The following is a 13,240-nucleotide window of genomic DNA, read 5'->3' as shown; positions in this document are numbered from 1 at the left end:
TTAGAGGTGTCAACTCAGACTTCAAAAAATTATAGAATTACCTAAAAAGCAGAACAACAGCCGCACAACACTGGAAAATGTTTTTAACAATTAAGTTGTGTGCACTGCAGTAGCTTTACAATTATTTTTCTGACATCACTAGACCAAAGCGAAAGCAATGAGCGTACGTTACTAAAGCACCTGAGGTAATGAAGCAGCGGCAGTCAATAAAGCAGTGGGATGTCACAGACATTTCGTCTCGTAACTGAACTGCAGATTCACGTGCTGGAAGCAAATGAAGTAGTGTGTTGCAGGCTTTGAGAAGGCATAAACCAGGCACAAGCCATAAAAAACCACAAGAAAGCAAGGCTCATAAAAGCCCACACGTATTTCACAGTACAGGCCAGCACAGGCTCATTAAATACACCTCATTCTGAAGAAATCCCCAGAAACACTCCGATGTGACTCTACACCTGGCAGCAGTGCAAAGCTACAGAAGAGCTCTGCAAGCACTGGTGGCTCTTCGGTAAAGTTGCCCTTCCCTTCTCTAAACTTTCTATTTAAGTTCACAAGTCACAAAGTTCTCATCCAGGTCATATTATTCCTTAAATTGGGTGGAACGTGGCCATGGCTTGGGTCACTACAAAACTGCTACAGTCAGTCAGGCCAGCTGAAAAAGCATGACTGATAAATGTTGCCTACCATATGGCCTTCAAGTGAAAGATGGGAAGACTTTTAAGCCAGAAGATGAAAAAGGCTCGAATCTGACACCTCAAAGAGAGAGGTGCTGCTTGCTATCACTGCGGTAAGTCTGCATCAATAAAGTAGGAGTTTTCTTTGCAACAGACTTTTTTTTCTCGATGCTAACTGGAGAGGACTATTAAATAACATCACTGCACAGTCAGAATAGTCGTTGGCTGCTGTAGAAAGACTTATCAAAGATGAAGAAACTAAATGAATGACAATCCTGGCAAAGAACAGCAGCTGCAAAAGGGCATTAAGCCCAGAACAACAGGACCACGTAAGGGAGGGATGCCAGAAACTCAGCCATGCCTTGTCCACGTAAGAGAATCTCAACCGATTTCTTACAGGAGTATTTCACAAACCAACAGACAACTTCTACCAAGCTATAACCACCCACTTACAAGCACTGCAGTACAACAGTTTTTCAAACTGAGAAATCCAGGTGGGGTCGGCGCTAAAATTCATTGAGCAAAAACTGGCTTGTTTTGATGGATTATGTAAAGTCTGAGAGGAAGACAGACATACAAAGGAAGAATGACTTAACTTGCTTCCGTTCCCCCTTAGCCTTTCCAATTCGAATGATTCATCTAAGCATTATTTTCAGTGAAGATTATATAATCCAGTTGAAAAGGCCATTTTTCACAAGCATGATACAGAAAATAACATTTGAAGAACTTCTAGAACTGGCATACCTATTTAATCAATCAGTGACTGAAGTACAGACTGTCTTCCAGAGTAGTACTTTGAAATTATTTTAGCCATCTTCCCCAACTGTTTGCTCTTATTTTCACAGTAATGATACCCAATGAGTTACAATGACCTTTAAAGGAGGATAAAGATCTTCTATGATGCGATACTCTCAATGGCTGTGTAGAAGATGGCATCTTTTACCTTATACACCTACATACGGTTAAATACAACTGAATCTACAACTGGGGTTCTTGTTTCTTTTATTTGAAATGATTCTGAATTTACATAATGACTATGAGGAGCTGACTGTGGTATTAACACTGGAACAATACACCAGCAATGGAACTGCTCAGTAGAATTATATAGTATTATACATGGTTGATTATAGAAAGTATAAAATAGAAAATTCATAATTAAAACAGGTGGAGTGTAAGGAGACCATTTGCATTTTTAGCTCTGTTTTCTAAAGGAGGAATATATGATGGTTTGTGTGTCTTCTACGTGTCTTCTGTTGTCTTTTGAAAAATATTTTTAACTCCTGACTGACTTTAAACAAATCTGACAAAATGATATTAATCTCAAATACAATGAATATCCTATATGAGAATAAATCAGGAGGTAAATAAGAGAAATCCTGTAAGTGAGTCTCCTCCTCCCATTCATAAATGAACCATGAAACGAAAAGCTGTAACACGAGCTATTAGACAGTTCGTAAATGCCTTATTTGCAGGAAAGCTTCATCTGAAACAAGTATTTCTCTGCGGGACATATATACATGGTAAAATAACCTTTATGGGAGTTTATTGCTTTGTATTACAGATGCTTTTCTTGGATGCACGGGTTGGCTTCCTGACATGGCAAATGGATGAAGAGGCAGAAACTAGATTTAAGAAATTTATGAATAATGACATAGACTAGTGAAAGTTACTGAAACTCATTATAAGCAAGGAAATCTTCAGGGAATTTTTTACCTTTGGTAGTTTCTATTGACTAATGAATTTCTTTTGTGTGTGCAGATGTCATGGCAAGCACTACCAGTAGTGCTACGGAAGATATAGTGCAGCAGTATGCTGTACAGTCCATTCTCCTATGTATTTTCTTAACTGGTTTGGAAATAGCTCATGAAGAGCTAGACTACCTTCTGTCAGGAATGGCACAGACATGTTTGATCCTTCTTTAGGCAGGAGGACAGATCTGAAGGCCTCATGAGGTCCTTTCCAGCCGCCTGGTCTGTGATTTACACGGTAATAACTGCCTAGTGAAATAACTGCCTGTGGTCCCTTGGACCTCTGTTATGGCCACATATTTCTGATTTAAATGGCATGTCATTGAACTCAATGGCACTCATTTTGCTCATGACACATTGCTTAATTCTTTATAATCCCATGTTTTAAATCACTTGCATTTCAAAGTAAATCATCATATAAACTCCGCGAGTGTCTTGATACGCCAAATTAGGGACCACATACACAGGAATGCTTCAACACCATGCTTCAAGAGCATTGCCTAATTCTTCATCACACTTACATGTAATCCAATAAGCACATAAGTAAATCAAGGCCATTATCAAACAATAATATGATTTTATCATTTTCCTAACATTTACCAATAACCACTCCTACAAAGAGGATCAACTCTTACTGCTCACTGCTCTCAGTATCTGAGCTATCAGAAATATTATAGGGTGGAAAATGAACTAGAAAAATAGGCATTTTCTTCAGAAAAAAATAAATTTGTCTTGCCAGAACAGTACTGACTATGAATCTAGCCACCATGCTTATTATTAAATAAGAAAATATTTTTCCTCTAATCTCCTTTTCCAGAATTTGGGGGGGCCTTTATTAAACAACAGCAGGTACGAAAAAAATAAAATAATTAAGTCCTTCATTTTAAGCAAATTACATATAAAGCAGTCATACATGATTTATGTTATATTTGATTATGCCAGTAAAGCAAGATCCTCCAGATGTGTCATGCTGGCATAGGTAGGCATGGAAAATTCTCAATAATAAAATAACCCTTAGATCAGAGTCCTGCGTGACACACTGGACTCCTTTAGATTAGACTCCATACCTTAGACTCCTTAGATTATTGAACACTAATTTCCTTATTTATCTCTTATTATGGCTCCATTTTAATAACCCCATGGAAATAAGGACATTCAGATAACTAGGTCTTCACAGTTAGCCTCTCTTTCTATATACAGATAAACAAAAATGGATCAATGCAATGATAGTTTTGGATAAAGTTACTCTTTTAGGGAGATCTGCTTTTAGGTATCCCTACTCCACAGATATTTCAACTTTTGGTTTTCGAGATCACCTCTTTGGCTGAATCTGCGTGGTCTTGTCCATACAAAATTCCCACTGAAGTTAGTAGGATTCAGCATTTCACTCATCTGTCTCAAGACTTGGAAAGGTTGATGCAAGTACCAACATTACTGACTAATTAGTAAAGCAACTAGACAAATTCATGGAAGCAAAGGACCTCACAGATTATTAAACACAAAGATATAATCTTTATCATTTTATCCCTGTTATGATCTCTTCTTCTTTCGTCATGCATCTGAAACTGCTAGGGTCACAGGAGGAGCACTGGGCTCTTTTGGTCTAACTCACTATGTCTGATGTTACTGCATTTGCTTCCCACTTCTCTTACAGAAAATAGCCAATGTGCATAACTCTACAAATACAGATAACTCTTCTTATCTGAAAGTATTCAACCCCCATGTTTATTCACAGAATGTTAGGGGTTGGAAGGGACCTCTGTGGGTCATCTCGTCCAACCCCCCTGCTGAAGCAGGGTCACCTAGAGGAGGCTGGTTCAATGGTTCTCAATCATTTAAAAGTAATCTTAATCTAATCCGGTCAGTGAGATTGCTTGTGAATAAACATTGAGTGGAAGCTCAGGCAGTGTCAGGGAATCTGTGAAAAACATTCTAAAGTGCCATCATTTCTTCCTACACTGCATGGTCAGGCATCAATCTTGCACAATACAAATAAACAATACTAACTAGGAGATAATATATATTGAAGCTGCTATGGTAGAAAGGGTTTTTGGAGGGTCTGCACAAGCCATTATTTTGCCAGTGATTTTAACTTTGAACTTCTATATGCTTCTGAATGTTTCTTTTGTACTTATGTGAAGTGCTGTAGCTTGTAAGAAATGCAAATGCTCTTTAGTAATACGAATTCATCAAAAGGTCTAGGCTTCAGAAATGCCCGCCAACAGCAAACACTTCAGTTGGGGAGCCCTCTGAAGGCTGTCTGGATAGAGATTTTAGTAATTAATTCTCATTTCATCTTAATGTTTTGTAAAATATTACTAACTAGAGGATCTAAATAATAATTTTACAAATAACATTGCTATGTATCATACATACACTATAATAACTACATGTCTCAATATGTGATTCGGATAACAGAGAGTTAGAGGACAATGCTGGAGATTTATAAAGCATGGGTGAGACTGCGAAGGTACTCAATTGCTAGTAGAGACTCTACTAATAAATATTTTTGACTGTTTAATCATACCAAAGACACATGCTACTATACTGAAGACTGCAGCTGTGCCACCCCAAGCAAACGCTAGGAGCAGGTTGTACAAGACTGTTTCTCAGGCTCTGACAGTTGGAAATCTGATCTGTTCAGCTCTTTGATCAGTCCCAAAGATTGATACTTCGCAACAGCATGACTCTGGATTAAGCCCAGTGTGGAAGATCTGCCATTTGCTAATCTTTCCAGCATCTGGCACCAAGTGTATTTTAACAGCCTGATAAATCTAGTCTGTAAAGATGACTTTTTCTCTAGATCCAGATTCTGTACAAGAATGACTGTAGCTGGTCAGGCATAAGGTCTGTCCAGCATGGCATCTTCTCTCTGACAATGGGCGTTAGTAAATGCTTATAGAGGGAGTTTTAGACCAGTTCAAAGATAGAGGCAGGCATGTCATTATGGTGGTGATGGCGTGGCTTACACGAGTTGCACATGGTACCTCTCCTCCTTGCCCAGCACAACAGCATGCACATGGTACTCTGCACTGACTCGTGGCTTGCTCCTAGCTGAGCCACTTGTGATTTAGCCCTACTGCCCTTTTAACTAAAGATTATGAAAGTAAAAACCTCTCTCTGACAGAACACCTAAATTAATAAGAACAGCATCAGGCCAGTGGAGTTATTTTAGAGTTGCACTGGCACGATGATGATTAAATTGGGTTCTCTAACTCTATCTATTATTATCCTTCTTTAATTAAAATTCCATAATGGGATAAAGCAATTGTCTTGCACAGCCTCGTCTATATTAAACACTGCCAGATTTATCTATATTCCATACACATGACTGTCTACATTATATCTATCACCTCCAATATGTTAATGCCTTAAATTACTGGTAGCTAAATATTACTAACGTATTATTACTGCCGCCTGAAAGGATATCTTACACAAAATACTCTTTCAGCAGATGAAAATACAAAGAAACGTCATTTGTTTCAGATGAAAAATTGTCACTCAGGCACTGCCCTCATATCTTGAATTAGAAGTTCAGTAACTCCTTGATCTTAATTTTCTTCCTGTAACAAATATTTTAAAATATCTTGAAGTCTAAGGTAGGATTTTCTCTTGTGTGTTTACACATCTGTGAACACATGCATATGCCTACATAGTCATGTACATAAGCTTCTTAAAAGGAGTTATTCCACTGCATAAGCTTTAGAGATAGGATGCCAAATGATGTACCCTTTGTATTGCACCATTCTTAGGCGATTACAGAAATCCCACCTCAGAACACACAAGGTCCCCTCGAAACCCAGCCTCGGAAACCCTCGTTAGTTTGCTGCACAGTGGGAACTCGATTCAACACTGCTGCTGTCCGTCATCTAACATATTAGGTGAGAAATTAATATCACACGGAATTTGCACAAGTGTTTCACTGTCCCTCACTGTACGTAGAAACTGTCAAGTTTACAGGGGCCACAAGCTCCTCCCTGTCTGTCACTGAAAGGATGGGCACTTCGCACAGGAACGGGGCACGCTCCACTGTCCTACGCACACCTTGACTGTTCTGTATTTCTAGTTTAATAAAAAGATGCATGCATATCTATCTGTGTATATATACATCAACTACAAGATATGGAACCAGTCTAGCACGCAAACACATCTGAAGAAATAAAGCAATATTTGCAAAGTCAGAAAGGAAAAAAAGAAATTATAGATTCTGCTGTGTTTTAATATTATTTCTTCAATGCTAAGAAAAACAGTCATAGAACCTAAGCTGCGGGTGCATGCAACCCTGAACGTTTACAAGTTTACTCGCGGATAAAATCTAAGCTCCTCTGCAAAGTTTTTACTGTTACAATAGCATTTAACAAAACCTGGGCTGTTCTTCAGTAACGCTAGAATTACAACTTGGAGTGATGCCCTTTGAGCTAAATACCCAATTCTCACTAGGGGTCCTAACAGCACGATTGAAAATTGTCTGTGATAGTGGAGCCTGAGTTTTATACATCCATTTATAGCATCTTATACATTTTATACTATTTTATATAATTTGTGTATACGTGTTCATGTGTGTGTATACAAACTATAAGCACATATACAAAAATTATAGAAAAATACAATTTTAATATTTTTTTAAATTAAAAAGGAATGGTCATGTGATTAAAAATTTTAAGTGCTGTTTTTTAAGTAGATAGAGTAAATAAATAATCCAAACTTTTGGGGCTGATAATTCCAGATGCTGCTTAGAAGGAAAGTGACTGGGTGTCAGCTAATTTTGCTTGTTTCTATATCAAGAAGAAGGAACAGCACCAACAAACTACACAGCTACTACAAAACCCACACCTCTTGATCTTAGTCTTGCTTCCCAAATGCACCGTTTGAGTATGTGAATGAAAAATTTTGTTGAAAATTAAACAAAAGTTGTCAATGTTTCCACTTGCTTATTTGGTACATATAGAGCAAATCCTTAGCCCAAGCCCCAGGCTGCATAAGCGAAGAACCCACAAAAAGAACAGGGGGACATAAAGAGCAGTTCTCTTCACACAGTTTATCAATAGTTTCTGAAGTTTATCTGTCCAGCAGAATAAACTTCTGTCCACTTCAGTCTCCACCCTAGCCCAAAACAATCATTTCCTCTAACAGGAACAAAGGCTGGAGGATCTGCTCAGCAAAAAAACCACCTTGTACTGGTTTTGCTTGAGATCTACCGGCCCTGCCTTGCAAAAAAAGTTAAAGCCTACATGAGACTGGGTCATACAGTCTCAAGGAGAGTCAGATCTTATTTCCCGCTCAACTGTACCAACAACAGAGTTGTTCTGTGGCACAACTGGAAAGAGAAAGCTTCATGGAGAGGCAGAAATACTGATAACAGCAGGACTCTTTCCAAACTAATGAACTGTAGGTATCGCTAACCTCTGGGCCTCCTGAAATATTTCATATTTCAACTCAAGGCCCGTACCAAACCCAGGTACTTGAACCATGTTGTTCTCCCAAACTTTGGGATACTCAACTTTATCTCTAAAACCACTGAACTTTTTTTTTTTCCCAAGTGTAGCTTGGTTTGTAGCTCTTAAACACTACAGTGATGTGCATCACGTAAAACCATAAATCGATACAAAGTTAGGTAACCAGAACTAACACTTAGCATAAAAAAAAGTCCCGGAGTTATTTGTCTCCACATCTCCGCAACACCTCCCTTGCAATTTCATACACTTGAACATCTGTGTTTTCCTTTAGCTAAGGAATAAATTCCACCCAGATTACATAAAATTGTCTTTATAAAAAGATCTTCATGCAGTGTATCCAAGTAGGGACACCATGTGGTATTTTGGGGCTGGCCAAAATGGACCATCATTAACTACGCATTATTCTGGCTTTTGAGTATTTTTCCACATTAACATTTCCTCAATTATATTTTTCTTAAGGGAAACAACATTTCAGGTAAAAATAATACAATACACCTGGAATGCAAGGTTATACCTTTCTCTTATCACATATGGCAATAAGTTTGTAATGAAAGCAAGCACGATTCTTCATCTGTTATGAGTCATCCATGCTCCTGTTCAGTAGCACTAAACTACAAATGCACATAACATATTTCTTCTTTCACATGTACATCAACATGCATAAAAATACATGTAATTCCTGCAAAGCAGCCTACAACAGGTCCAAACAAAACCATCGGTGAGACCCATTTCTGCAATCATTATTTATAGGAATAATTCTTTCCTACTCAGCAAAACTAAGCGCAGGTGAGAATTTTGCTTTATGTATCATGAGAAAATACGTAAATTGGGCATCCAACATTCGTACTTTATTAGAGTGCTTTTCAAATTAATGTTCTGGATGATGCATGTCAATGGAAACAAAGTAAAAAAAATGTATAATAACTCAAGAAAACTGAAACTCACTCAGTAGTGTAAGAGACTGAAGTCTCACTCGGTCAATCTATGGGGAAGCTGGTGAAGTTCCAGCTGTACAGGTTAATTTTATACCAAACTTGTACACTGGAGGCATTAAAGTGGTGCTAATACCAGTAGTATCTTGTATTAAAGCAAGATCGTAATTTTACATTCCTAAATGTATACATAGGGCTTCATACTTAAGATTGTTAATCATGCCAAAACTAAGTTAGCTTTTTTATAAAGTAATTTGGTTTATAGTTTTTAAAAAATGGGCACTGGAGGCACAGAAACCATGAGGAACATGGCCCTTCTGTACAAAAATGGGATGTTACAACCAAGCTGTTCATGGTCTCATCACAGTTGTTTCTGCTTGTACAACAGAAACGTTCTGAGTGGCTAAAAATGGCTAAAAAGCATTAACTGCTAAGATCCAGTAAAAGCAATCCTGTGTTGGAACTTAGGAAGTATGCAGAGGTGCTGCACAGAGGAGAGCAAGCAGCATGCAGCTGAAATGTGGATGGAAGAGGGAGCATCCTTACCATGTGAAGTGCTAAATGCAACCCTGTTCACACTTTGAGATAAGACTGGCTAACACCACCTATGTCAGGACACACTCAGCTGCTATATAAAGGTATTATCATCCTGTCTTCAACAGAACCACCTGTGTGTAGGATTTGGCTTTATACATGTCCCTTGGCAGCACATGCATTTGCTAAATTACAGACGTGAAAGGCATCTTCACAACCAAAACTTAAGCTCAGAGTAAAGAATTATCGATGTCTTTCAGAAGAGCCAAGATAATTTATGTGGGAGTTTTGACTGTATGCTCCAATTCACAGGATCTCGTTTTCAAGACAAATCCCTGACTCTGGTTAAGGCATCAGTTTCAGTGAGCGCTGGTAACACTGCCTCGTATCACCACATAATTTCTTGAAACAGCAAACTTTGCAACTCAGAGTAGTTTTCTGTTTGAAGTAGTGATGAGAATCATTGGAACGTTCTGAACCTATACAGGGCTGATGTCACAGCTCCTTGTAACCGGACCGTATGGAAGTTTCTACCTGTTGTATTTAATAGGAACTGTATGTTAATGGCAGGCACCTATGCAGGCACTACTGAGTAGCAGAGAAAGTCTCATTAGCTGGTCGCTATTATAGTCCACACATTTTTACATGTAACAGTAAAAGCACTTAGTACAATCAGGCAAATGTAACTTACTTTCCTTATCACTTTGAAGCAATAAAAATATCTTGAGAAAACAAACAGGCTGTTTAAAGCAAAACTTTCAACCTCTCTTAGCCAAAATACATATTTAAAATAGGTCTGATTGCTTGTATCTACTGAAATGAGAAAACAGACTTATTTATATTCAAGTAATAAAGCAACTTCAGTGTTTCTAGAGATGCAATAATTTTCAGTGATATGAACATTGATTAACTGATACTAACAACTTGAACAAGACAATACTGTTAACTGCCAGGGGAAAACACAGTCTCACTTCTCTACAAAATTTCCTCTAGAAAACTAAAGACTGAAATGAAGCAATTCTGTTCCTATTACCTGTGCTCACTGTCGCCACTTATTGTTCTAGGTGTGTAATAAAACTATAATATATTTCAGTCAAATAAGCATGTTCGTAAAGAACAGACCAAACACTGACTCACCAGAGTTCTCCAACATACACTTATTAAATTGACATAATTCAAGAAAAATCCTTTTAAGATTGTACACTGTAAGTTGTAGATAAGGTTTTCCTGTGACTGCCAGCAGGGTTAGTCCTGAAGCCTCTCTGGCCCCCCAGTTCTGCCACACAGAGCACAGCCGGGGGGTACTCACTCCCACCCCTGAGAGTCTGGGGACTCACAGCTCATTTCAGGAATGCTCAGCACCAAGAAGAACGGCTACAAACTGCACTGACATGCTGAAAATTAACAAGAAAGGCCCCAGCCATGCAAACAGACTTTGTGGTTTGAGGCTTAAATATGCTAAACAGTTTACTAAATTGGAAGAGTTTAACCTTTTTTTTCCAGAACTCTTGCTTGACATTTTGCAAACAGTATTTTTATTTCTAAGTTCTTTACTAAATGCTATCTAAATCCCATTGCAGGCTACTTTTTCTTGTTTCTTAAGGTCACATGCAGTTAGTAATACTTCTGTGTCAGGGATATCCCTGGCAAATAGCCGTGGTTGTTTCTGATCATTTGGAGTCTCTAAACGTTCCTGTAAGTGGCTGACAGTGGTACCCAAAATCTGTAGCCACTCTGAGATCTCCGTCCCATACTACCACTTCTGAAAGCAGGAGCAAGGCTGCAGATAAAATTCTGGACATGTGAAGCGTTAATAATTCTGATCATACGGTCCTACAAATAAGCTAATATAAATAATCCTAAAGCAACCAAATTATTTTCTTCCTCTTAGTGATTTTTTTAAAGCTGAAATTTTGAAATAGCAATCCAAAGGTAAAATCCTGCAAACGTGCAAATGAATATATATGGCTTCAAAACCCAACTTTTAGAACGAGTTTAGTGGTTTGTTTTTGTTTTTAGCCGGGATCTAGCTAACATACTAAGCTATCCTGATGATAAATGCCATTCACATCAAATACGGAGGCATCAGTGGCTCCACAGTTACAGTGATGCTGGCAGAAACCCACTTCTAATGAGTAACGTCTTCTAAAAACCCACAGCAAATTCATTTCAGAGCCAAAGACTTTTTTTTTCCAATTATCGCTATTTATGTATCTTTGCTTAGACTGCAACGAGAAACTGCAAGCATTTTTATGCCTTCCGTGAAGAACGGCTTCTTTTTAAACCAACAGGGATGTCGGATGCGGGAGCAGAGGGCTTCCTTGTGCGAAGCAACTCGGAGGACCTGGAGGTGTGGGAGTTCTCCACGGCAGCCCCGTGCCCGCTGTTCTGCTTGTGAGCTCCATTTCCCATACTCACGTAAGCACCGGTGCCAAGGCAATTTTCGCCTCAAAATTCAAACTATTTTGTCATTTCAGGCGCGATTTTCAGCTCTCTGGTGTCTGCATAAAAGGTGAAAGTATTGTTGAATTAGAAGTGTTGGGGGGGGCGGTGGGCGGTGGTGTGAACGAGAATTGTGAATACAGCGGGCTCGTTTCTACAGAGGAGCGATGTAACAGGTTTGAAACCCTAATTTATTATTTCCGTGCTTCCAGCGGGAATATGCTTCAGCGACTGAAATCGCAGGAGTGGCAACGACACCTCCCGAACGTATGCAAATTCCTCGTACCAAAGGGTGATTTTAAAAATAGGCTTTAAGTAGCAGGATGCCTAATTAGTTCGGATACCGAGTATGCGATCCCGACTTTATTAGGCTGAAACCGCGGGTTTCAGTGCCTGCTTCCTGGGAAGCGGAGTGCGGCCGGGATCCAAGGACCCCGTGTGCTGCAGCCGGCCGAGACCCGCCTTCGCTCCGCTAGGAAATCGGTCCGAGCCGCTAATTAACCAGCCTGCCCGGGATTGCTCCACGCGCCAACCCCCGGGGAAGCTTCCCCGTTCGCGGGAAGGCAGCCCCTGGCCACGTCCGAGACCCCCCGCGCACCCCAAAAAAGAGAGGCCCCCACCCCCCTCCCCCGGCGCCTCTCAGACCGGTCATTTACGGGCACGAAACTTCAGGAGCGGGGCGTACCGGCCCCCCCACCCCGTTCTCCGAGCCGGCCCCGGCGCTGCCGCACGCCGCCCCGCCAGCCCACCCGGCGCCCGGGCGGAGGGGAGGGAGGGAGCGGCGGGCAGGGCCGCGGCGCCGGCCGGGTCCGGGCAGCGGCGCGGGCGGCAGGGGGAGCTGCGGGGCCCGGCGGGCCGCGGTTACCTTCGGGGTTGGCGCTGATGAAGACGCGGACGCTCCTGCCGCTCGGCACCAGGTGGGACGGCAACGCCGAGAGGTTGCCGGAGAAGGTCGCCCGCCGCAGCGCCGCGTCCCGCGGGCAGGGCAGCCTCCCGCCCGCCCCGGCCGGCCACATCCCGCCGCGCTGCGCCGCGCTCCCCGCCGCCGGCCGCCGGGCCCCGGCTCACGGCAGCCCCCGGACCGCGGCGCTCGCCACCGGCCCGCCGACAGCGGCCATGCGGACCCGCCGGCTGCCAGGGGCCGCCGCCCGGCACCGCGGGCGGGCGAGGCGTCCGCCGCCCCCCGCGCCGGGAGGAAAGTTGGCGGCGGAGGCGGCGGGACGGCGGCGGCCTACCCCCCCCCCAGCGCCGGGAGAGCCGGTGCGCGGTGCGGCCGGCGGGTCTCTCGGGTTCCCCCTCCGCCCACGAGGGTTTGCGGTGTCCGAAGCGGGGACGTCTCCGGCGAGGCTGACGGCGGGTCCCCTCCTCCGAGCGTGTCACAGCGCCGGGGCCGGGCTTTTATAGGAAAACTGCTGCCGGCTCATCCTTCGGGCTGTGGGGACTTCAGAGCCCTTCCG

At 41.8% G+C, this 13,240-nt stretch overlaps 1 protein-coding gene across 1 annotated transcript in view; it reads right to left on the bottom strand.

Moving 5' to 3' along the window:
* NWD2 (NACHT and WD repeat domain containing 2) overlaps positions 1 to 12,799 on the bottom strand; it is a 55,068-nt gene extending 42,269 nt beyond the window's left edge. The window contains exon 1 of the mRNA XM_075420679.1: positions 12,649 to 12,799. Coding sequence (XP_075276794.1) covers positions 12,649 to 12,799 — 151 coding nt within the window. The remainder of the gene's footprint in view (positions 1 to 12,648) is intronic.
* Positions 12,800 to 13,240: the final 441 nt, after the last annotated feature.

The sequence above is a fragment of the Opisthocomus hoazin genome, chromosome 5 (genome assembly GCF_030867145.1).
Source record: "Opisthocomus hoazin isolate bOpiHoa1 chromosome 5, bOpiHoa1.hap1, whole genome shotgun sequence".
NCBI classification, from domain to species: Eukaryota; Metazoa; Chordata; class Aves; order Opisthocomiformes; family Opisthocomidae; genus Opisthocomus; species Opisthocomus hoazin.
The sequence above is the reverse complement of the archived record's forward strand: the minus strand, read 5'-3'. Positions and strand labels throughout refer to the sequence as shown.